Source organism: Tinamus guttatus, unplaced genomic scaffold (assembly GCF_059628265.1).
Source record: "Tinamus guttatus ecotype Peru unplaced genomic scaffold, ASM5962826v1 Tinamus_guttatus_pri_ptg000100l, whole genome shotgun sequence".
NCBI classification, from domain to species: Eukaryota; Metazoa; Chordata; class Aves; order Tinamiformes; family Tinamidae; genus Tinamus; species Tinamus guttatus.
In genome coordinates, this window is record NW_028288634.1 from 257,080 (window position 1) to 283,652 (window position 26,573).

Genomic DNA, 26,573 nt, shown 5'->3' on the forward strand with positions numbered 1-26,573 from the left:
TGGATCACACTATTTGGGAACTCGATTCGCTCCTAGGAAGGCGATCGGACCTACGGTCCACGACTGTTCGTGAATCCGATACTGCCAGGGTCGAGCTTATAGTGGATCACACTATTTGGGAACTCGATTCGCTCCTAGGAAGGTGATCGGACCTACAGTCCACAGACTGTTTGTGAATCCGATACTTTTTTTTTTTTTTTGGTATCTCCTTCCCCCCCACCACCACCACTACCACTACGGCTTTCAACTGCAACATTTTCAACACAAAATTGGCGTAGTCGGCAGGATGTCGATAAAGGAATTCCTACGGAGACAGAAATGTGGTCCCTCAGAAGGTGGGGAAGATTGGGCCAGAGATAATTGGTCAGATCCTGAAAAGGTTTTGCAAAGAATGGAGGAATGCCATGCTAAGTTTAAGGACGGCAAAGGCAAGGGTGTTATTTGTGCTATTCTGGGCGGTTGCTTAATTCAGGCGCAGAAGGACTATAAAATATTTGAGAAATTGAAATTAGATTATCAAGGTAAGAATTCAGAAATTCAACATTTGCAGTATGAATTAGAGAAGGAAAAGAGACGTACCCAGTTACTGGAGCAGCGAATTGAAACAATGCTGATGCAGGCACCCCGACCCCCTAATATGCGGCAAATCAGAAAGTTAATTACTAACACTGAGCCTGAGGACTGGGATGGGGACATATGGGGAGAGCCAGATAAAGAGATACAAGAAGAATCCTCAGAATTAGTGGCTGTTCGGCCGCTGATAAAGACCGAAACATCTGAAGGTCCCCGAGGTCGGAATCCCCGCACCACAGTTCGGACTACTCCTTATTCAGGTTCAGAATTAGGAGAACTGCAGACTAAATTTTCAAGAAAGCCTGGGGAAACCGAAACTGAATACTTGTGGAGAGTTTCCCTTTCAGGTGGCGACAGAATATTGTTAGACAGAGAAGAATCTTTAGGCTTCTGGGGACCAGGAGTGTTTCTAGATGAGGGGTTCCCAGATGATAATCAATCTATTACTGCTCGAGTTGCTTACTGGGCAGGGGGAATAGACCCCAGAGAAAGAGGCGAGCCACTAATAATCAAAGTTAGGGGACTGTCTGACTTATCAGAGGCGATGCAGAAAGCTGCTTGTATTCAGGCAATGTATGACCGAGGACGCTTTGATGTTCCGTTAATGGCTCCGGTAGACCCAGTCCACCTAAGGCCCCTTATTAAGGGTCTGCCTGACACAGCAAAGATATATATGCAAAATTTAAAGGAAAGGGTCATTCGGGCCCAACAGCATAATGATCAGAACCTTCACGCCCCCCCAGCACACGTTCCTACTTGGGCAGAGCTGTTACATGACATGGTGAGTTATGGACGAGAGATGGCATGGTCAGACCTTGAGCCTCTATCAGAACAATCAGGGAGAGGTAGGAAGGTATTTCACACGAGAAAATTGGAGGGTCGACCATACCCAAAACATGAACTGGAACCCTTTCAGGGTCTGCCGGCATCAGTAAATCAAATTAACAGCCCTCTGCGTAACGATTTATGGCGACAAGCATTAGCTTTAGGAGTGCCCCGCGCTATGCTGCAGGGGCAATCCACTAGCTGCATCAGAAAATTGGTTGAAATCCTGGAACGCAGAGCAACTGAATCTCCTCCTCCAAGCAGACAAGACAAGAACTCCCCCTCTGCCCCCGCCTCTGACAGAACAAACAATCCCTTTGCTCCTCTAAGTGAAGAGTTTAGGAGATCAAAAAACTAAGCAATGCGGATTGGGATTCGGGCCGCCCAACCCGCATGATACATATTTTTCAATGGTCCAAAAACAAAGAACCCTATATATCAATTCCTGTTGGTCCAAAAAAACTTAGTCTAGAATTTTTGATTGATACTGGAGCACGGATTAGTGTTCTGAACAAGTTGCAAGCAGAATCATTAGGAATTAAACCCTCTCAAAAATATATTGTAATTAGTGGAGTAACAGGTGCTAAAGAAAAATGCCCACTTGCTAGGACACAATTATGGTTGCCTGGGGAAAAGAGGATGACAGCTGTGGATGTGGTACTAAGTTCACACCCTGGGAACATTCTAGGATATGATGTGCTTAGAGGAAAGCGATGGTATCTGCCTAATGGTAGTGTTTGGAATTTTGGAGGAAAGGAGCAGGAAAGCATAACGGTAGGAGTGCTGGAAGTAACACATGCCCTGCCCCCATCTCATGTGACCAATGTTCCCCAGTACCCTTTGCCTGCAGCTGCAAAGAAGGGAATAACTGAAGTAATTGTGGACTTAGAAAAGCGAGGCATAATTGGCCGAACCCATTCTCCATATAACTCCCCGGTGTGGCCTGTCAAGAAGCCGGATGGCAGGTGGAGAATGACAATTGATTACCGAAAACTTAATCATAACACCGGCCCACTAACAGCGGCAGTCCCTAGCATAGCTGAGATTGTCACGGCTATACGATCAGCTGCACACACCTGGATGGCCGCCCTAGATATCAAAGATATGTTCTTTATGGTACCCTTAGATGATAAAGACAAGCCACAGTTTGCATTTACATGGGATGGTGTACAATACACCTTTAATCGATTGCCACAGGGATATAAACACTCACCCACTATTGCACATAATGCGCTCGCAAAGCTTCTAGCCACAGTAAAGAAACCCCCTGAAATATGCATTTATCAATATATAGATGATATACTAATAGGTGGAAACAACAAAGAATGTGTACGAGAAACTGCTCAAACTATTTGGCAACTATTAACAGACCATGACATGGAGGTACCACCATCCAAATGTCAAGGTCCAGCACAAGAAGTTAAATTCCTGGGGGCTTTGTGGGTATCAGGAGCTGTAGCTGTGCCCAACGATACATTAACAGAGATTGAAAAGGGACGCATACCCCAAAACAAGAAGGAACTACAACAACTAATGGGAACACTAGGATATTGGAGGAAACATGTTCCTGGGTTCTCTGTAATTGCCCGTCCTCTCTATGATTTGCTGAGAAAGAACAAACCGTGGGATTGGGCTCCGATCCATGCAGAAGCTATTAAAACCCTAAAGGATGAATTAGTTATCAATCAAAGGTTAGGCCCCCTAAATCCAGTGGACCCTTTTCGGGCTGAATGGGGTTTCTCTGAACATGCCTCCTATTGCGGCATCTTTCAAAAAGGAGCTTCAGGTCCTTCACGACCCCTGCTTTTCTCGTCTACCTCCTTTAAAGAGACTGAGCAGCGTTATTCTGAGTGGGAAAAGGGACTTCTCTCCTTAGTTCGTGCAGTGAAAGAGGCAGAAAAACTACGAACCTCACAGGATATCATCGTTCAGGGGCCTTTTCCATTGTTAAGCCCTATCCTTAAAGGCGCCCCCCCTCCTGAAGGTGTCGCACAGAAGGGAACGATCCGCAAATGGTATGCTTATCTAGAAGGAATAAGCCACTTGTTAGCACTAAAAGAAGGACCAACTAAGACCTCCAAATTACAACAGCCAGTAAGCTCAGACATTACAACATTATGTCTTCCTTATAAGCCTTCACCTATTAAGGTAGCTCCAGAATTCACTGTATCCTCTAAAAAGGATGGAGTGTGGTTTACTGATGCCTCTGCCCGAAGAACAAGCACGGGGTGGAATTATAAGGCAGCAGCCCTGGAAATAAGCTCAGGACAGTCAGTAACTGAGGAGGGTGACGGTAGCGCCCAAGTCGGGGAACTCCGAGCCCTGCTATTGGCTGTGGAAAATGGAGCTGAGGTAATTTATACCGATTCCTATGCCACATTTAAGGGAGCAACAGAATGGATATGTCAATGGGAAGCAAATAATTGGGAGGTAAATCGTGTACCGGTGTGGAGGACAAGTGACTGGCAGAGACTTTTGGAAGTAAGCAGACACCGACCTTTAGAAATAGGATGGGTAAAGGCACATGCAAAAACTAGTGTACCAGCAACAAAGTGGAATGAGGAAGTCGATAGGTTAGCGCAAGTGCAAATAGTAGCTGCTGAAGGAGATGAGTGGCAAAGGCTAATCGAATGGTTGCATGTAAAAAGGGGACATTCGGGGAAAAATGACCTATATCACGAATGTGTGGCACGGGGATGGCCTGTGTCAGTAGCATTAGTTAGTGAAATAATATCAGCTTGCCCTCAATGCCAACTCCGACTGAAAATGAATCATCCTAATCAAGCTCCCCCTCAGCACATTCAAAGAAACAAAGTCTTATGGAGCACCTGGCAAATTGATTATGTAGGACCATTACGACCTGCTCGTGGTCGAAAATACATCCTGGTAGGCGTGGAAGTAGTATCCAGACTAACCATGGCCACGGCAGTAAGTGCAGCCACTGGTGAGAATACTGTGAAAATCCTGCAGGACTGGTTTAGTAGCCTCCCAGCACCAGAGTGTCTACAAAGTGATAATGGTAGTCACTTCACTGCTACTGTAGTGCAAGATTGGGCAAAACAAGAAGGAATAAAATGGGTGTTTCACACTCCCTATTATCCCCAAGCTAATGGTATAGTGGAAAGAGTCAATGGCATGATTAAGAAACATGCAAAAGTGTCACAGCCTAACTGGGATCTGCAGCTATCCCAAGCAGTCTACACAGTAAATAACAGATGGGGAACTTATGGAAGCCCCAAAATACAAGCTTTCTGTCCCACAGGACCACCTGCTCCCACCTTATCAGAGCCCTCAGAGTCACAAAAGCATACACCTATTCAAATGCAGGTGGGACAGCCCGTGATGGCAAAATTGCCCTCTATTGGGGTTGTTCCTTTAATTTTGGCTAAACCTCGAGGACTATGTGCCTGGGAAGCCACTGATGCTAGTGGGAAGACACACCGCATAAGCAGTCGGTGGATCATTCCCGACTTCTGACCAAATATAATTGCTTGTTCATGCTTGCAAAATCAATAACAATCCAATTTGTGCCGGTCAAGGCAGAGACCGAGCATTCTTCCTTTTGTTTTCCAGGATGTGAAAAACCCGGAATGCTGGACAATTGTACCTGGAACCAAGGACTCTCCTATCTTGAGTATCCATCAGGATTGTTAGTTTCATGCATAGTGTTGTTAATCAGATATTTGTAATAGGGTTATAGAGCTGTAGTTAGGATTAGCAAATATGATATTTCCAACTTGCGTTGGGAAGATATGCTTTGGCTTGGTATGTTTAGTGCACTGGAATCAAGGAGATACTCATAGTGACAACGCACAAACCTTATCCGCCCCTGACGGATAACTTAGCCCTAAACTTTAATAAAGGGGTTTGCAACTGCTCTCAATGAATCTAGTATTACCGCTTGCTTGCCTCTACCCAAATCTGTAGTACCATTTGGCCCAGGATTTTCTTTTGGCTCAGTATCAAACCAGCCAGCATTGTGGTATTGCCAAAATGTGATAAATTGCTCCAATTGGGAACAACACGATTGGGTCAGACACTATTGGCCAGTTTACATTTCCCTAAAAATAGGCTGTCTGTGCCATAATCACAGCATAAAATATAAATCAGTAAGTGAAGACTTTGTGCCTCGTAATGATTGCCGTATAGCTTCTGGTGACGCTCCAGCTGGTTTGATCTGGGCCTGCAGTGATGGCAATATGTATACCACCTTATGGGCTGGATTACCTGAACTCCAGTGTACCTTGGGCCTTCCAACATTGTGCCCCATGTGGAGGAGAACTCCCCTCCGGGCCCACTGGATGGCTCAAGCAAAACGGGCAAAAATAGAACTGTCAGGACATGTAGAAGCGTGGCAGGACCCAGGAGCAGCCACCCGCATAGCCTGGGGAATGGAAGGATTTTTTTTGGATTTGGTCGTGCTACTGTGCAAACGCGATTATGGTTAAGTAAGCTAGCCTATCAAGTAGAAAAATTAGCTAATGCCACCGATACTAGTATACAGTTGCTCAATCAACAACTACAAGCCACATCAAAAATGACTCTTCAGAACCGGATGGCACTGGACTTGATGCTGTTACGCCAAAATGGACTTTGTGGCTACCTAAACCTCTCCAGTACCGACTGCTGCATTTATATCCCTAATGTTACACAGGACCTTGATATCCAATTAGAGAAGATACGACAGGTGGCGAAAGACACCCATGAACTCCGGGAATCAATGAACACTACCTGGCTGGCAAAGGTGTTTAGTTGGTTTGGCTTTGGTGTCACTCGTTGGATCCAAAGTTTGATAGAATATGTGGTGATGTTCATTGTGATGATAATTATCCTAAGCATAGCAATATCCTGTGTAAAATCTACTATAATGAAAGCTATTAACATAAAGATGATTCAGTTCACCACTTATACCCCTTTACAGGTGGATGACCCTATTGATGTCCCAAGTACTAAGACTCTAATTTGAGACTAAATTTCAATATACAATGGTAACTGGAGTCACGGGGTGGATACAAAGTTTGTTATAAGCATTACTTACTATTGTAACTGCAATATTTTCTGTATATATATATATTCCTGTAGAACTAGACTCCCTGCCTTTCCTGTAACTTCCCACGTCTAATGTACCAATGTGCAATCACTCGCTTAACTGCATCAAGTTTAGGGCATGTAATATTAACACCTAAACAACTTCATGTGAAGCTTGAGTGACTATAGTCACGGGGTGGATAGTGTGGAAGGAGTGTTTGTGGAAGAATTGTTTGAAAGCAGGAACTGAGAGGAAAACTAGGGCCTAATACAGCTCTGGCATTACAGAGGCCTGCTTGGGGTGCTACACAGTTGCCACTTCCAGGATGGTTGGTATGCACGGACTCGGCTCCTCCACGGTTCCCTGGGCAACGCAATCTGCCCTCCTCGCAGCTGCAAAAGGGAGTAACGGAGGATGGAGCGGGGTGAAGGCTCCGCGGCCAAACTCTGTTGCACTCCCTGTGCTGGGCTGCTGATAAGCCGCACAGTGGCTGTCTAATGAGAGATATACGATAACAAGTCCGGTGCTGAGCCAGCAAAGGTGGCAAATGATGAACTTTGCTTGAACTTTGCTCATTATAATGTGAAAACCGTACCTCCATCCCAAAAGTTACCCGCCTCCGAGGTACGACCACCCCTCACTGAGCATGCGCTCTAGATTTTCGGTGGACTGTACCTTTAAATGAAAGCGAGAAACTTTTTCACCAATCAATAACAATATTAAGTATGACTCTAGTCACTCAAGCTCCACCTGAATGTAAAGAAAAGTATAAAAGGTGAACTAAGGATGAAAAGTCTGAGGGGAAGAAACCATCGTAACTCTTGGGTCAGTCAACAGGCTGAGCCCCCTTCCCTCCCCTCAGGTCGGGACGCTGCCTGAGGAGACTAAGAAGCGGGGGGGAAGAAACCATCGTAACTCCTGGGTCAGTCGACAGGCTGATCCCCCTTCCCTCCCCTCGCGCTGGGACGCTGCCTGAAGAGACTAAGAAGTGAGAGGGAAGAAACCATCGTAACTCCTGGGTCAGTCGACAGGCTGATCCCCCTTCCCTCCCCTCGCGCTGGGACGCTGCCTGAGGAGACTCGAGACTGAGAGCCCTCTCCCATCTTCTGGGGTGAGTGATGATTGCACATTTGTACATCAGAGCTAGCTAAAAACCCCACGCTCTAGTAGAGAATTTCCTGTACTGACATCCGAAACCTGCTTTGTAAATGTTGCATTTGAATAAATCATACTGTTTGTGAACTCGACTACTTGTTTGGGGGGAGGCGATCGGACCTACAGTTGACAGACTGTTCGTGAATCCGATACTGCCAGAGTCGAGCTTATAGTTGATCACACTATTTGGGAACTCGATTCGCTCCTAGGAAGGCGATCGGACCTACGGTCCACGGACTGTTCGTGAATCCGATACTGCCAGGGTCGAGCTTATAGTGGATCACACTATTTGGGAACTCGATTCGCTCCTAGGAAGGCGATCGGACCTACGGTCCACGGACTGTTCGTGAATCCGATACTGCCAGGGTCGAGCTTATAGTGGATCACACTATTTGGGAACTCGATTCGCTCCTAGGAAGGCGATCGGACCTACGGTCCACGACTGTTCGTGAATCCGATACTGCCAGGGTCGAGCTTATAGTGGATCACACTATTTGGGAACTCGATTCGCTCCTAGGAAGGTGATCGGACCTACAGTCCACAGACTGTTTGTGAATCCGATACTTTTTTTTTTTTTTTGGTATCTCCTTCCCCCCCACCACCACCACTACCACTACGGCTTTCAACTGCAACATTTTCAACACAGGCACCTCCCCCGTTCTCCAGGATCTTTCAAAGATGATGGAGAGCGGCTTAGCTATGACCTCTGCCAGCTCCCGCAGCACTCTGGGGTGCATCCCATCAGGGCCCATGGATTTGTGGGTATCGAGTTTCCTTAGGTGCTCTCTGACCCAATCTTCCTCTACCCAGGGCAGGTCTTCCTCTCCACCAGGTTCTTCTCTTGTCCCTAGGGCCTGGGGCTCTAGAGGGCTGCCCTTGGTAAACACCGAAGCAAAGAAGGCATTCAGCAACTCTGCTTTTTCTGTGTTATTTGTAACCAGGGTGCCCATCCCGTTCGCCAGCGGACCCACATTTTCCCTGATCTTCCTTTTGCTGTTAATGTATTTGAAGAAATTTTTCTTTGTTATTTTTAACATCCCTTGCCAGATTGCGTTCCAGCCGTGCCTTAGCTTTCCTTGCCGCATCTCTGCATTCCCTGACTACATTCCTGTATTTCTCCCAGGGGACCTGGCCTTTTTTCCACATTCTGTATACCGCTGCCTTCTGCTTGAGCATTGCCACAAGCTCCCTGCTCATCCACACAGGTCTCCTGCCCCCTCTGCCTGCCTTCCTACACACAGGGATGCACTGCTGCTGGGCATGGAGGAAGTGCCGCTTGAAAACTAACCAGCTCTCTTGGGCCCCCCTTCCTTCTAGAGCACTAGCCCATGGGATTCTACCGAGGAGGTCTCTGAAGATGCCAAAGTTGGCCCTCCTGAAGTCCATCGTTGCAAGGCTACTTACAGCCCTGCCTCCTCCTCGTTGAATCCTGAACTCCACCAACTCATGGTCACTGCAGCTGAGCCTACCCCCCACCTTCACATCTCCTACAAGTCCCTCCCTATTTGATAGCACGAGGTCCAGTAGCCCACCTCTCCTCGTTGGCTCCTCCACAACCTGCATCAAAAAGTTATCATTATCGACGCTCTGCAGGAACCTCCAGGACTGTTTGTGCCTGGCTGTGTTGTCCTTCCAGTTGATGTCGGGGTAGTTGAAGTCCCCCATGAGAACCAGGGCCTGTGACCAGGAGGCAATATCCAGCTGCCTATAGAAGGCCTCATCAACCTCCTCGTCCTGGTCAGGTGGCCTGTAGCAGACACCCACCAAAGTGTCTCCCACATTAGCCTGCCCTCTAATCCTTACCCACAAGCTCTCAACTCGCTCATCCTCCACTCCCAGGTTGAGCTCTATGCATTCCAGTTGCTCTCTCACATAAGGAGCAACTCCACCACCTCGCCTTCCCAGCCTGTCCTTCCTAAAGAGCACATAGCCTTCCATGGCAGCGCTCCAGTCGTGCGAGCTATCCCACCACGTCTCTGTAATACCAATAAGATCATGACGCTGGGACCGCACACACATCTCCAGTTCATCCTGCTTATTCCCCATACTTCGCACATTGGTGTACAGGCATTTCAGGGAAGCAACAGAGGCCACAGGTTTCCCAGGAGGGGTGAAAGAGGACCCTCCGTGATCATTTCCTATCCTCACTTCCCCACTAGCATACTCCCACTGGACGCCATCTGACCTAGGCTGTGCGGTACTGCTTGCTGTGTCTGTGTGACACTCCCCTTCCCCCTTCTTGCCTAGTTTAAAGCCCTCCTAACCAGCTTGGCCAGCCTTTTGGTGAAGAGACGTGTGCCCCTCTTGCTCAGATGGGTCCCATCATTCCCCACTAGCTGGTGGTAATCAAACAGAGTCCCATGGTCATAGAAGCCAAAACCCTGTTGACAAGCCCAGCGGCGCAGCCAGTTGTTAAGCTGCCATATCCACCTTCTCCTCCTTGAATCCCTTCCCCTCGTTGGCAGAATAGAGGAGAACACTACCTGGGCACCCGTACCTTTGATGGCCATCCCTAGGGCTCTGAAGTGTTGCTTGATATACCTCATTTTCCCCATGGCATCATTAGCGCCCACATGAAACAATACTAGAGGATAGTAGTCAGACTCCTGAACAAGCCTTGGGAGCCTTTCTGTAACATCCTTTATTTTGGCCCCTGGCAAGCAGCAGACCTCTCTGGATGAGGGGTCCGGTCTACATATCGGTGCCTCCGTGCCCTGTAGCATGGAGTCACCCACGACGATCACCCGCCGCTTCTTCCGGGTGCTCCTTTTCTCTTTAGGGGGAGCAGCCTTGCAGCATGGACCAGACTGCCTCTCTGGAGAGAGCCCCCTAGACGGGCCTTGGTTCAAGGTCTCCTCTATCTGATCCCCAAGTTCCAGGGCCTCGTACCTGTTGGATGTGGTCACAGGTGGAGGTGAGGTGGGCCGTGGAGGGGGAACATTTTCTAGGAAGATGTATTGCCACTGGTGAAGTGTTATAGCAGCTGTTCTTAATTTAAAAATGCATTTCTGTAATAAAAAGAGAGGGCTGCAATAATACGGATAGTATGGAGATTTGCAGGGCTTTATGTACATCTCATCTGGGTTATTCATAATTTTATCCACAAAGCTGGCAATTCCCTTCAGTTTGACCAGTTTCACAGACCCAGTTAAGTAAGAACTCTAACCTGGTCTTAAATACCGAGCTCCCAAATTACATTGTTATTCATAATGACCTTGCTCAAATGCAGTTTCCTCACCCTCTTTCTAATACACATCAATAATATACTTTGTACAAATCGAGTCATTGCTCGTACTTCACACGATGTGCTTATGCACATCAGCTATCCTTATTTAGTAACAAGATTCTTCATCAGATGATTTTAGCATCCTTTCAAAATAAAACTCTTGCTTGTGACGTGTTCCAGATGGGCTTGGGATTTGGCAATAATCATGCAGAACGAGGTGACTACATCGAGCATTTATTCAGGTGAAAGCACATAAAAGAAGCAAAGTATGGATAACTACTCATGAGGTGATACCTGCTGGTGGGATACTGGACCTGAACATCCTCTCAAGCTGGCAGATCAGAGAGAGAGAGTTGCTGACCGGCTCCCGCAGAGACAGCGTAGGCCTCAGAGTTAGGAGTTTCTTCTCCTACCGCTGCTCTCTCCGCACTGTCCTCTCTATGCCCGGTGCATCCTGGCATGTAGGGTCAGTATGACCCAGGAGGCAGCCCAGGGGGGCGGACGAACTCTTCCTCTAGTTGTGCAACTCTCCCCCCTGGGTGCGCAGGCACGCATGCCAGTTGGGGGTCCCAGCCCTCAATTCGAGGGTCCTGCCTTCCTCCTCCTCTTCCTCATTTCCGGGTGTTTGGCCTCCAAAGCTAGTTTGGAGGACGTCTGCGGTTAAGTTGGCTACAAGCCCAGCTGAGCGGCCGGCTTCAACAGGTTTTTGGAGGGGGCTGCCTGTGAACCGGGCTGAGCAGCTGGATCCGTGCTCCTTATTGCTCAGCCTAGGCAGGCAAACATCTTCTTTCTCAAGGTCTGGCCTCTTCTTCTCACAGGAGATTTTTATGACTCTACAGATCACAGAAATTTCCATCTCCAATACAACATGATAAGCCTTCAGAAAAGAGTTTTCAGAAGGGAGTTTCTTTGTCTAATCGTTGGGATTTGGGAATGTTGACTTAGGCTTGTGGAAATGGAAGATCAACATTAAAAAGATGAAATGCATTGTTTCCTGTAAAGCATCATTTCTTTCTCTATGAGAAAGCTAGCAACAAAAATGGTTAGACCTCAAGAGAAATTTTGTTAATAAAATGCAGTAAAACATTGAAATAAATGAAAATCTGACACGTGTCTCTCTGACACTTCTCACTATCATATTTCATCCTTAGATATTTTATATATGCTTTTGCTCATTTATATAGGTAATAGAGATAAGAATTAAATAAATACTTACTTTAAATAAACCTGACAGGCAAGAGAGATTTCTTCAAGTACATTTCTTTTAGTATTTAGAAAATGAAAGAATATATATATATATTTCATATCACAGACGCTAGAGCCTGAACTGATAACAGCTCCTTTAATTCAATTTGAGTTGCATCACTTTCCATTGTATGGAAGAACAATGATAGTTATGTTTGCATAGATAGATGTTTGCAATTGACAAGATAAATATTTCAGTTTTATTTTATCTTGATTTCAAAAATATATAATAATTCTTAACAATAATTATTTGTAACTTTGTTACAAATTCTTTGTTACAATTCTTTGTAACTTCGTTACAAAGTGTGTGCACAGGTTCAAGAATTGGATAGAAACTATTCTACCAAAGCAGATGTATTTTGAAGCAGAATTATCAAATGCACAGAGATCTTATTGCCCAAGAGATGAAATACTTAATATAAAATAAAAAGAGCAAAGTTTAATTTGTTCTCAAGCTTCAGCTGAAACATAAACTGACTAATTGTATTTGAAATCCCAAAGACCTTAAAGAACATTTTTTATAAGACTTCTTGCATCGTTTTTCAGACTCATGAGATGTGGACATTTAATTGTTTTGCCTGTCCTGACTTTTCAGTTTTCCCTTTCATTGATGTCTAAAATGCAGCCATTCATTTCATTAGACATCTCTATAAAAAGCAGGTGAGTGTGCCTGGATGAAGTGGGATAAGTCAGAAAATGGAAATGGATGATGCTATGCTAGAAAATAATGTGCAAAAATACATACATTGCCTTATTTAAACGGTCCTGGGGGGTGTACCCTTCACTCCCCCTTTTTTTGTTTTTTTCTAGCATTTTTTTCAGAGAGCCATGAGCACGTCCTACTATGGCTTAGCCTGTGGGGGACTGTGGAATTCCCGTTATGTGCTGGACCCCCCATGTCTGGAAAAACATTGCTAATGTGCGAGAATTGTACGCTGGCCCATTATTGGTTTTTATCTGAGTTGACACCTCAAGCATCGCAAAAGCGCTCAACAAATGTCTCTTTACATCTTTCACGCCTTCCTCACAGTGGGCAGTAGCAACTATCGCACCCGAAAAAGTATCCACAGACACATGGACATACTTTAACCTCCCAAACTCTGGTATGTGTGTTACGTCCATCTGCCACAGCTGGCCCGATTGCCACCCTCGTGAGTTTGTCCCCACCACAGACGGGATCTGCTGCATTTGGCAGTCCGGGCAGGCTCATATGATGTCCCACACCTGATTCATAGTTAGTCCGAACATGCGCTTCAATGCGCGATCGTTCTGGTGGAAGAATTGGTGTGACAGTTCTGCTTGTTTCATTAAGTCGGGCAGGACTGCAGCAGCCGTCAATCGATCAGCTATGCGATTTCCTTCTGCCATAGGACCAGACAGTGTCGTGTGCGATCGGATATGGGTGATGAAATATGATTTCACTCACTCCTCGAGCGCCCTCTGTAATCGTCGCAAGAGGGAGAAGAGGTGAGGATTCGTGACCTCCTTCAGGCGGGCTCGATCTATTCGAGCTACCACCCCTGCTACGTAGGCCGAGTCAGATAATACATTCAGTTCTTCTTTGAAGTTCTCGAAGGCCCACGTTATTGCAGCTAATTCTACTACCTGTGGAGATCCTTCCACTACTTCCATGTGTACTTTCCAATCTCCATCTGTCGTTTTCCAGACTGCGACTGCCTTTCCAGTGGATCCAGACCCATCTGTGAACACGGTCAGGGCATCTGCTATTGGGATTGGACTGAACAACATTTTTTCTATGAAGTCCGTGACATTGATCAAGGCAAAAAACTGGTGACGAGGCAAGTGGACATCGAGCTTGCCTAGATAGTCAGCCAGGGCAGCTTGGAATTCCTGAGTGTGCTGTATCAGCCAGTTTAATATCTCCAGCGTAGATGGAATAAGAATCTGCCTTGGCTCTGCACCCGTAAGCTGAATGATTCTCAAACAGCCTTTTCCAATTACTTGAGCTAGCATTTCTGTATGGGTGACGATGGTTCTTGGTGCAGAGTGTGGCAGGAACACCCATTCCAGTAGTCTTACAGGTTTTGTCAATTGTTTTTCTTGCTGTCCAATCAAGCCAACGGGTTTTCTAGGTCCCTGCAGGATCATTAAGTCCACACCTAACTCTGGGCAGACTCTATGAGCCTGTCGATGTTGCAGCGCCTCTTCGACTATTCGCAAACTCTTCTCCGCTTCTGTCATTAATTCTTGTCGGGAAGCTGGATCTGGGTTTCCTTTTAACAGTTCAAATAATGGACTGAGTTGTTTGGTCGTTACTCCAATGGTGGGGCGGACCCAATTGATGGCCCAAGCACCTTCTGCAAGTCATTGAGGTTTCTGATCTTTTGAAATATGTGCAATTTCTGAGGCCGGACTTCTCGATTGGTAATCGTCCACCCCAGATATTGCCATGGTGCTGCGTCTTGCACCTTTTCAGGAGCAACCACTAGGCCCGCTTGAGTCACTTCCTCTATCAGTGTGTTCGTAACAGTCTCTAGCTCCGTAGCTGTGCTGCAAGCGATTAGAATGTCATTCATGTAGTGATAAATAATCGCAGCCTTGTGCTGTATCCGCACAGGGCTCAATACCTTTGCTACGAACCATTGACACAGGGTGGGACTATTCTTCATGCCCTGCGGCAGCACTTTCCACTGATACTGTTGGTGTGATTCTGCTGCATTTACTCCTGGTACAGAAAAAGCAAATTTGTCAGAGTCGTCAGGATTCAATGGGATCGTATAAAAACAGTCTTTCAGATCAATTATTTTTATTCGCCAATCCGCTGGAATCGTGGTTGGGGATGGCAACCCTGGCTGTAGGGCTCCCATATCTTCCATGGCTTCATTAATTTTATGTAGATCTTGTAGTAATCGCCATTTCCCGCTTTTCTTTTTAATGACAAACACAGGCGTGTTCCATGGGCTGGTGGATGGCCAAAGGTGCCCTTGACGTAGTTGGTCTGCGACAAGTTCTCGAAGGTGGTGCAGCTTCTCCGCAGGGAGGGGCCACTGATCCACCCACACTGGCTTGTCGGTGAGCCACGTGAGGGCGGGAGTCAGCTGCGTGTCAGTGGCCCCTAGGGAAAATGCAGTGTCGCTCCCCATTGGCCGAGAACATCCCGGCCCCAGAGGGTTACAGGAACAGGCAGGATATAGGGGCGTAGAGTTGCTACCGGCCCCTCAGGACCTTCAATCAAAATCGAATGGGAGCTGGCGTGTGGAGCTACTGCGCCTCCCACTCCCGTGACTTCCAGGGGCGTGGCTTGGGTCGACCATGTTTGCGGCCAATCTTTCTGCACAATAATCATTACATTGGCTCCGCTGTCTATTAAACCCGCAATTGTGCACTTGGCCGCCCCAGCTGTCAGCTGGGCAGACCACATTGGTTGTTGTTCTGCTTGTATCTGGGTCAGCCAATAGACCTGGGCTATCGGATCCCTGGCACGCACCTTTTGTGGTGGACAAAGTGCCGAAACTTGAGCATATATTCCGTGCTTTTCGGGTGAGGGGATTAACAGAGGTGTTACCCAAACGCCCAACCCTTCTGATCCCTATACTAGAACTGGTCCCTCCTTTCGCTGTATGACCCGCAAAGGAACCTTTTGGGGATCAGTGGTGGTCCACTTTACTGTTCGCCCTGCCTCGGAGGCCGTTCCCAGTTGAAATTCATGGGAACTGCTATCTCGGGATCCACGTCCGTGGCGTGCATTATTTGTGTCCTCACGCGAGCACCTCCCCACATTGATGTGCGTAATGCCTTCCCTTTTCACAGCAAGGGCAGGGTCCCGATGCCGCAGGCAGTTTACGGCGCCGCGGACAGTCTTGCTTAAAGTGACCCATCTGCCCGCACGCATAGCAAGCCCCAGAACCCGCCGACCGAGTCGCGGCAAGAGACGCATAAGAACCGGCAAGCATCTGCAACGGTATCCTCCATCTCCTGACAGGCTTTAACCATATCAGTGATGGTCGGAGCCCCTCCAATTCTCTGCCGAACCCCACGGATTATATCTCGGCAAACTCTATTAGCATTTCTCTCCACCAGTTGTTCAAATATCAGCTGTCCAAGGCTGTCCTCGGTCATCTGTCTGTCCACAGAAGCCTTGAGTCGATCTAAAAATTTCACATAAGTTTCCCCTTTTTCCTGCGTAACTTTTGAGAAGGGCTCTAAAGCCTTCCCTTCTCTTTCATCTGGGACACTTTCCAGCGTCTGGAGGAAAAGTTCTCGTGATTGTATAATTGCCTCAGCCGGACAGTGCACCTGTACTTGGGGTTGTTGGTATAATCCCTCTCCTATTAACATGTCGACATTAACCCCTTGCAATGTCGGATTTTGAGAATGTAAATTATCCAAAGATTTTAGGTTAGCCAACTCGTGCGCCTCTTGGAGCACAACTGCCTGTTGTACTGGCGTTAGTATCATTCGAAACAGCATTTTAAAATCATGAGCAACCAGCCAGTTGTCTTCCGCGGTTCCTGGAATTAGCGCTTGGGTAAAGGGTGCCTTTAATCCATAATCTGTCACAGCCTTTCGCATTTCCTTAATAATTGTGTAAGGAAGTGGGGTGTGTTGGGGCCCATTTGTATTACCGAAAATCACAGGATATGCGCCGATTCCTCGCTCCGCTGCCTTCCCCACATCAATATCACCGTCCCGCAATGCCTCACGCCTAACTATTGCCCACAGATTCTCAGTTCTTCCCTTTGTATGACCCCCACCCGGCTCCACCGGTGGTGACACCACAGCCTCCTCCAATCCTCTGTGCGTGGGTGGGGGGGGCTGCGTGTGAAAACCTGAGCCTGGGGGGGGGCGGATAAGTATACATTGGTGGATAGCAGTCCTCCGGGCGCAAAGGTGGATGTTTCGAACTGCTTGGATGGGGTGGGGGGTGGTCGCTTCTATCCCTGTTTCTGATGTACCCACATATTCTCACAATGCCTCACATACAATGCGCCACGAGCGCAACATTGATGATGCCGTTAAGTCCCCTCGGGTAGCCCAGTCCCACAAAACTGCACCAAACTCATCCCAAGCCCTGGGATTGCATATTGTTGCCTCACTTAAAGCATTACAATTATTCCCATTTTAAAAGACGAATCAAATCCCTGGTTTGGATATCCTGACCTCTCCCAGACCTATCTAAAACATGCTGCACAGCCTTCAGCAACTTTTCCTGCTCCTTTGTCATGGATGCCCCCATCGTCCTTGACAGCTAGGCTCCCACTTCCCAGTGCCAGAGCTTCCGAGGCTCACACTGCCGAGTGCCAGAGCTTCCAAGGCTCGCACTCCCTAGTGGTTCAGAGCTTCGTTACCGTTTATCAGTTGCGGCCGCATAGATGTTGCCCCCCCTGTCCGTCCTGTTGAGCTTGCTCCACCGCATGATCATCCCCGATCGCCTATCAGGTCCCTGTTCGGGCGCCATTTGTGGGAGCATTGAAGGAGCAGGGGTTTAAGGTTTAGAACCAGAAGCCAGAAGCCATTTTATCGAGCATCAGACCAAACATATATTCTCCGAGTATGAGAGCATGCACTGTCCACGCGCTCCCTCCCCCTGCCTCCAGCCAATTCCTTGACTCTATTGCTATCTGGGTCCGATCCTGCTACCGGCCAGCAGGTAACCAACCAGAGACTGTCGTGTCCAGCCTGTGTTTTAGGTTTCTTTATCTGCTAATCTGTTATTCAGTACATTCCTAACTTTCACAGTTTCCCACAGTATCCCACAGTTTCTTACAGTTTCTCACAGTTTCCCACACCCTTACCTATCATGGCACCCCAAGTAGGAACACACATCCCTTATCCTTTTACACCACCTAGCTGGAGTTCTGTTTGTGGCGCTATGGTCCATAACCAACTATAACAAAAAAAAAAAAAAAAAAAAAAAAAAGGAGACAAATCTAAACTTAGGTTGTTTGTCAGTATAAATAGACCTGTATACATTTCCCATTTTTTTTGCTAGTTTATTTGTTTGTTTTGTGTTTTTTTTTTTTTCCATGGGAGGTTTTCACGAGGTAGAGCTCCTTCCCTACTAATTCACCCTGTGCCCCTGTGTTCCGGATGGGCTCAGGATTCGGCAATAATCACGCCAGAACGAGGTGACTACATCGAGCATTTATTCAGGTGAAAGCACATAAAAGAAGCAAAGTATGGATAACTACTCACGAGGTGATACCTGCCGATCTGGACCCAAAGATCCTCTCGAGCTGGCAGATCAGAGAGAGAGAGTTGCTGACCGGCTCCCACGGAGACAGCGTAGGCCTCAGAGTTAGGAGTTTCTCCTTCCCCCCACTCTCTCCTCACTGTCCTCTCTTATGCCCAGTGCATCCTGGCACATAGGGTCAGTACAACCCAGGAGGCAGCCCGGGGGGGGCAGACAAACTCCGCCTCTAGTTGTGCAACTCTCCCCCCCCCGAGGTACGCAGGCACGCATACCAGTCAGGAGTCCCAGACCTCAATTCGAGGGTCCTGCCTTCCTCCTCTTCTTCCTCATTTCCGGGTGTTTGGCCTCCAAAGCTAGTTTGGAGGACGTCTGCAGTTAAGTTGGCTACAAGCCCAGCTGAGCGGCTGGCTTCAACAGGTTTCCAGGGGGACTGCCTGTGAACCGGGCTGAGCAGCTGCATCCCTGCTCCTTATCACTCAGCCTAGGCAGGCAAATATCTTTTTCTCAAGGTCTGGCCTCTGCTTCCCACAGGAGATTTTTATGACTCTACAGATCACAGAAATTTCCATCTCCAATACATGCCACCCCGTGATCTGTAGAGATCATAAACAATCATAAAGGTTCTCACCTCCTATACATACCACCCCACGATCTGTAGAGGTCAATCTATCGTAGCCAAGCACACGAACAGATAATGTTTTCATAGTAGTTTCAATCATGCCTTGTGTCAGCAACATTATGCAAGGGATACAGCATATGATAATACAGCTCGAATAACAGTTTCTATAGTCTTGGCCAACCCCATGTCCATCGTCTGAATGGAGTCCAATCATCATCCACTCTCAACTGATGAGTAAGGTCCTGTAATGTCCGGACCTGGGCATGCACAGACGTGGTGTGATCGCTTAGAGTCATGCAACACATGCCCCTGCCTTCTCACTTCTGCGGTCATGCATAAGCAGAAGCATAGCCATTGCAGCAAGGTTGCGTGCCGAGCCTAGTCTACATCTAGTAACAATGATGGCAAAGCTGTCGTCGTAGCACTGCCGGATTTTGCTAGCCAGCATCCTGGTCTGTGTAGCATGGTCAGTGCTTGCACGGCAGTGATCCCTGGAGCAATGACGTTCTTGCATCTCTCTCTCTCTCTCTCTTTTTTTTTTTTTTTTTGAACCTGGTCTGTAAAATGGTAAGCGTAGTCGGCAGAATGGCAAGTTGTATCACTAATTATTTACGGAGGCATTACGGAGGCATAGAGTGAACCCGAGTCCCAACTTCTCAGAGGATTGGGCTCGTGATAACTGGAATGATTGGGAAGCTGTGGAGGAACATCTAATGTCAGCTAGAGGTTCCTTCAAGGATGGTAAAGGAAAGGGTATTATTTGTAAGATGTTGGGAACTTGTCTGGAAGCTGCAAAATAAGAACGTAAAGAGAGGACTAAAACAGAACAGGATCTTAGAGAAGAAATAGAAGGGAAGAAAAACACCGAATTGCTGTTATCCTTAAAGATCCAGCAATTACAAAAGCAAATACAGGAAGAACAGGAAAAGAGGCAAAAAATTGGAGGAAAAGGTAGAAATGATGCTTTTACGGGCTCCTCACCCTCCTGGTGTGGTACAAATAAAGAAACTGATAGTAACCCCTGAGGATTGGGATGGGGACATTTGGGGAAGTTCCCTCAATTCTGAGGATAGTAGCTCAGACAGTGACAATGACCCCTTATATCCCTCTGAACCTCCTGTATATGAGGCTCGACCTATAGTGAAAACAGAAAGAACAGACGGACCTCGAGGTGGTGCTCCGCGATACACTACCAGGACTATTCCCTGGGACCCTTTACAACTAACTAACCTACACGAGAAGTATAGCAGGAAACCAGGTGAAACAGAAACTGAATATCTGTGGCGAGTCTGCTTGAGTGGTGGAGATCGGATAATGCTGAGTGGAGATGAAGCAAACGGCTACTGGGGCCCTGGTGTTTTCCTCAACCTAGGACCTGACCCACCAGCTACTCCCCACTCAATCACCAGCCGAGTGGCCTACTGGGCTGGAGGAATAGATGCAATGGACCGGGGAGAACCCTCCATAATTCCTATCAAATCACTAAGTGACTTATCTATTGCTGTCACAAAAGCTGCGTGTATCCAGGCCGTGCATGAACCAGGGCCTGACAATGCCCCCATATCTGCTATAGTGAATTCTGCAATGCTAAAACCACTGATAAGAGGTGCCCCAGCCATCCTTAAGCACTATCTGGTGGCCAAACGGGATGAGATAAGGCGGGACACTGAATACAATGAGCAATTAGGTATCAATAAGCCCCATCGACACCTCCCAACTTGGGCTGAGCTACTGCATGGCATAGCTAATTATGGCCGTGAGATGGGTTGGTGTGATCCTAACAGCAATGCAAACTCTAAACTCCAAAGTGAATATCACAGAGTGAGACCAGTAAAGCAGGGAACTGAAATCAAGCTCAAAGGGAAAGAGCAGCAGCTCTCACAGACTGAATTTAAGAAATGTAGGAAGGCTTTAGGAGGGCTTTAAACTAGGCAAGAAGGGGGAAGGGGAGTGTCACACAGACACAGCAAGCAGTACCGCACAGCCTAGGTCAGATGGCGTCCAGTGGGAGTATGCTAGTGGGGAAGTGAGGATAGGAAATGATCACGGAGGGTCCTCTTTCACCCCTCCTGGGAAACCTGTGGCCTCTGTTGCTTCCCTGAAATGCCTGTATACCAATGCGCGAAGCATGGGGAATAAGCAGGATGAACTGGAGATGTGTGTGCGGTCCCAGCGTCATGATCTTATTGGTATTACAGAGACGTGGTGGGATAGCTCGCACGACTGGAGCGCTGCCATGGAAGGCTATGTGCTCTTTAGGAAGGACAGGCTGGGAAGGTGAGGTGGTGGAGTTGCTCTTTATGTGAGAGAGCAACTGGAATGCATGGAGCTCAACCTGGGAGTGGAGGATGAGCGAGTTGAGAGCTTGTGGGTAAGGATTAGAGGGCAGGCTAATGTGGGAGACACTGTGGTGGGTGTCTGCTACAGGCCACCTGACCAGGACGAGGAGGTTGATGAGGCCTTCTATAGGCAGCTGGATATTGCCTCACGGTCACAGGCCCTGGTTCTCATGGGGGACTTCAACTACCCCGACATCAACTGGAAGGACAACACAGCCAGGCACAAGAAGTCCTGGAGGATCCTGCAGAGCGTCGATGATGATAACTTTTTGATGCAGGTTGTGGAGGAGCCGACGAGGAGAGGTGGGCTACTGGACCTCGTGCTATCAAATAGGGAGGGCCTGTTAGGTCCAGTTTTCGAATCGACAGAGAAAGAGGCAAACACCATCGATAGGCAAACCGTTCTTACCCAAGAGTGTTCCCCCCTCCCGTTTTCCTGTTTTGCATTCTTGTTAATGTTATCTATTTTGCTGAATTAAAACATCTGGATAAGCAGCCCTTCTATCATCCTGATTGAGGGCAGGGCACCCTAACCCCGCCACCTATCAAGGGTCCAGACCTTGCCATGAGCAGGGCATCCGGACTCCGCCAGTTATCATGGGTCCTTGTGCTCTAAGACTCAGCTTATTCTACATTAGCTATTTAACCCCTACATTCCCCCCTTTTTCTTTTGCTAATATCAGAGAATCCTTTCTTGATCCTTCTGAGTTTGTCGCATGAACATTATGTGCATAGAATTAACTCGATTTGTAGCTTTTTCCATTACCCCCATTACACATTTCCACATTATACAGATACACAGTAACAGTAATAACAGAATTACAAATACGCGTAATCCTTCTTTTATCAGTCCTGATATCCACCCAGGTAACCCTCCAAACAATGACTCTAGCCATTCGTCCATCAGTCCTTCTTCCCATGTTATCTTCTGAGTGTGTTCCTTGAGCCAGCGCAATTGTTGTTGAATCGATTGGCTATGGCCCGACAGGTTAAAACAACATAGTCCTTCAAACTCTTCACATCCATGTCCATGCGCGAAGAGCAAGAAGTCTATAGCCGCTCTGTCCTGTAGTAATGCATGTCGCAGGCTGTTCTGATCGAGCAGGAGTTGTTCCAATACCTCGGTTGTCACATTTGCTTGCTTCTCACTCCAACAGGCTAGTTTTGAAAGTTCTCTTAATGCATTTCCTGCTGCAGCTCCTGGTACAAAGATAGCTAAGGCGACCCGTGCAGTTACAGATATTAATTGTACATTATCATTACATTCCGGTGTTAAACCAAGGGAACGCTTTTGCCTTCTTTGTTCCTGCTTCATAGTTAACAACTTAGCTCTAGATGGGGCTATCATTGCCAGTTGCCCTAAATAACACGGTCCCCCATAGGCATTCTTAGGTATTCCCTGCCATGCTCTATCCCCACAAATTAAAAACACTCCATCTGGCAAGGCCTTAGCAGTACCATTATTCCATAGTAAATCTGTCCTATTATGTACCTGTCCTGATGGATCCCCCCATATGCTCCTAAGGGTAATCCCGCAGGGAACCGTTGTTGTAACCCGTCGACTGTCCCATTTGTCCCACAGAATGTCCCGTTTGCATATATGGGACTGCTACCACCTGGGCTGTTTCTCGCTTAGTGGGGAAGGCCTCCACCCACCCCGAAAATGTGTCTACTAATACCAATAAATATCTATACCCATATTTACCTGGTTTTATTTCCATAAAATCTACTTCCCAATGCCTTCCATGTTCACCACCCCTTTCCCTTATACCTTCATGGACCTTTCTGACCCTCGATGGTTTCATTTCCTGACATGCTTGACACCCCTCTATTATCCCTCTTAATATTTTCTTCTGATCTTGGAATCTCAACCCGAACTTTTCTATTAACAGTCCCATTTTTCTTTCCCCCAAGTGTGTGGTACTGTGTAACTGTTGCGCCATCCTCTGTCCCATCCGCTTGGGAATTAACATTTTTCCTTCTGTATCGTAATATCCTTCTCCTGCACTTTGCTTTTCTGCAACCTTTTGAATCCACTCCCCCTCCTCCGGGGTGTATTCATCCTCTCCAATTCCCTCTTCTTCTCTTAAAGCGTTGTGAGTCAGGGCTAGTACCCTTTGTATTTGTCCTTCTAACGCAGCTCGCCGGGCTGCACTATCTGCAGCTGCATTTCCTCTACTTATCGTATCGGTTTTCTTCTGATGTCCTAAGGTATGCACAATTGCCACTGCTTTTGGTTTCTGCAAAGCTGACAGCAAGTGCAAAACCTCTTCTTTGTTTCGGATTTTTCAGCACTTTGTTCTTCAGTTCCGCTCTTCGAGCCGAAGTGCCGTCTGGTAAACGCTGGCTCCAAACTATTTCTCCTTTACTGTTTACCACTGCAGCTCCCACCCTTCTTTTTCCTTGCTCGACCAAGCTACTTCCATCTGTAAACCACACTTTTCCCCCTTGCAGCGGCTCATCCTTTAAATCTTCCCGCACTGTCGCAGTTTCAGCTAACACCTCCTGACAATTATGCACAGGTGTTTCATACTCTGGGTTAGGTAGGAGAGTGGCTGTATTTAAAGTCATTGGGGACGTATACATAATTCTTCCTGGGTTTAAAAGCAAGGCTTGATAATGAGTCAGCCTAGCATTTGTTATCCATCTTTCAGGCGGCTGTTTGAGTAATGCCTCTGCGTAATGAGGAGCCGTTACATACAGCTTTTGCCCAAACGTGAGTTTGTCTGCGTCCTTAACCATTAACGCCACGGCTGCAATAATTCTAAGACACGAAGGCCACCCTGCGGCAACTGGACGCCACTACCCTTTTCCAAGGGCCTTGATTCTGCGTTAACACTCCCTTGGAAACTCCCGCATTTTCGCTCACATATCTGGGTCCGGGCGTGCAAGTGCAGGGGCCTCTAGCAGGGTTAATCTCAGTTCCTCAAAAGATTTTCTCATAGCTTCTGTCCACAGCCAGTCTGGTTTCTCTCGACTCGCCTCATACAGAGGTTTCGCTTTTTCTGCAAACCCAGGTATCCACAAACGGCAGTATCCCACCGTCCCCAAAAATCCTCAAACCTCTCTTGGAGATTTGGGTTCCTGAATCCGAAGAACAGTCTCTTTCATGGCATCAGTTAGCCATCTCCTACCATCTCGCATCTTATATCCCAGATATGTTACTTCCGGACTACATAGCCGAGCTTTCTTAGCACTTACTCGGTATCCTAGTTTATTTAATTCTTGCAACAACTTCCTCGTACCTTCCTCGCACTCCTCTTTCGTTCTTGCTGCTAGCAGCAGATCATCCACATACTGAAGCAATTTCACACTAGGATTCTGTCTCCTGAATTCACTCAAATCTTCCTGCAGTATTTCATTAAATAAAGTCGGTGAATTTTTGAACACTTGTGGTAATCGGGTCCAAGTTAACTGACCCTTGTATCCGTTCTCGGGATCTTCCCATTCAAAAGCAAACATTTCCTGGCTCTGTTCCGTCAGGGGGATGGTAAAAAATGCATCCTTTAAGTCTAAAACTGTATACCATCCCATATCTGGTGGCATTGTACTTAACAGAGTGTATGGATTCGGGACCGTAGGATGTACATCCTCCACTCTTTTGTTAACTTCTCTCAGATCTTGAACTGGCCTGAAATCTCCTCCGGGCTTCTTTACTGGCAGCAGAGGAGTATTCCATGGAGATTTGCATTTACGCAGAATGCCAGCTTTCAGTAGCCTTTTAATGTGCTTCGCTACCCCTTGTCGAGCTTCAGGGGTCATTGGGTACTGCTTAACCCTAATCGGGTGAGCTCCTGGTTTTAATTCCACGACCAGAGGAGTTTTCCCTTCAACCTCTCCTACTCCCGAGTTCTCTGCCCATACTTCTGGGATTTCCCTCATCCATTTTTGAGTTTCTGGTCCAATTTCTTCCTTCCTCTCTTTATACAGTCTATATTCGTCCTCTAATCTAACGGTCAGGACCTGTATCGGTTGTCCTTCCTGGTCATTGATTTTTACCCCATCGTCCTTGAAATATATCCTTACCCCCAATTTAGTTAAGAGATCCCGGCCCATTAATGGTACCGGACTCTCCGGTATATACAAGAATGAATGCGTGATTTGTCTATTAGCTACATCTACCTTCCTTTCTGATGTCCACCGATATACCTTACTCCCATTTACCCCTCGTACTCGAGTTTTCTTTGTTGATAGTTTCCTCGCTGCTTTATTTATTACTGAGTATTCAGCCCCTGTGTCTACCAGAAGTTTTACATGTTTCCCTTCCATTTCTAATTCTATCTAAGACTCGGGGAAGGATTCCGAGTCCCGGCCCCTTCAGTCGCTATCTTCTTTTGCCACCAGTACTCTAGGTGACCCCCTTTCTCCTTTTTCCGGACACTCATTTTTCCAATGTCCTTTCTTTCTGCAAATTGCACATTGATCCCTTCCTAACCGTGCCCCAGCTCCTCTGGGGGGTGGCGGTCCCCTTCTTTGCCTCTCTGATTTTTCTCCTGCTTCAAAAAATCTCCTAGCCAATTCCCTTTGATTTCTAGGATTTTCTTTCGCCTGGTATTCCTGATCTTCCCTTCTCATTCTTTCCTGTTTTTCTTCTGGAGTCTCCCTGTTGTTATACACCTTTTCTGCTACTTTTAAAAGATCCTGTATAGTTTGTTCCCCCAATATATCAATCTTTTGTAATTTCCTTCTTATATCTGGTGCAGCTTGATTTACAAATGCCAAGATGACAGCTGCCCGATTCTCCTCCTTCATAGGATCTAAAGGAGTGAATTGTCTAAACGCCTCTAATATCCTTTCTAAGAAAGCGGCAGGCGTTTCTTCGGCTTCCTGCCTGACAGCAATTACTTTAATTAAGTTATGCACCGCCGCCCGCAACCCTGCCATCAACGTTTGCCGGTATGTTCGGAGACGCTCCCTACCTTCAGGTTGCTCAAAATCCCACGGCGGTCGTACCAATGGGAATCCTTCATCGATAAGGTTCTGCTGCCCGGTGGGTCTCCCGTCCTCTCCCGGCACCAACTTTCGCGCCTCGGTCAGGATCCTCTCACGCTCTTCGGTCGTAAACAGCACTTTTAAAAGCTGCTGACAGTCATCCCAGGTAGGGTTATGTGTAAACAAGATGGATTCCAATAAATCGATTAACGCCCCCGGTTTCTCGGTAAAGGAGGGGTTTTGACTTTTCCAATTACACAAGTCGCTAGAAGAGAATGGCCAGTATTGATACGTACGCTGTCCCTGAGACCCTGTTGTTCCAATTGCTCTAACTGGGAAGGCTTGAGAGGTGCTTGACACACCTCCCTCGTCTCCCCTTTGGTGAGATCGAGTCCCAAACGCTGGGCCCCTGTCTTCCCCTCCCTCCCTTCTTTGATCACTACTACTCACCTCCCTTCGTGCCTCAGGCGGAGGTG

At 47.2% G+C, this 26,573-nt stretch overlaps 1 protein-coding gene across 1 annotated transcript; it reads left to right on the forward strand.

The window, feature by feature from the left end:
• Positions 1-637: 637 nt before the first annotated feature.
• Positions 638-15,993, forward strand: LOC148595426 (uncharacterized). Its single transcript, XM_088520838.1, has 3 exons — positions 638-1,267; positions 13,366-13,520; positions 15,909-15,993. Exons 1-3 carry the CDS (start codon positions 638-640, stop codon positions 15,991-15,993), a joined length of 870 nt encoding a protein of 289 aa, XP_088376964.1.
• The last annotated feature ends 10,580 nt before the right edge of the window (positions 15,994-26,573 follow it).

Bases quoted from the DNA above. Each gene is read 5' to 3' on its own strand.
- LOC148595426 (XM_088520838.1), top strand. From the start codon at position 638: ATGCGGCAAATCAGAAAGTTAATTACTAACACTGAGCCTGAGGACTGG. The intron at 1,268-13,365 runs GTCATTCGGGCC...TGTTTCATTAAG, and splicing joins TGCAAAATTTAAAGGAAAGG to TCGGGCAGGACTGCAGCAGC. The intron at 13,521-15,908 runs GTGAGGATTCGT...CCGCACGCATAG, and splicing joins CGTCGCAAGAGGGAGAAGAG to CAAGCCCCAGAACCCGCCGA.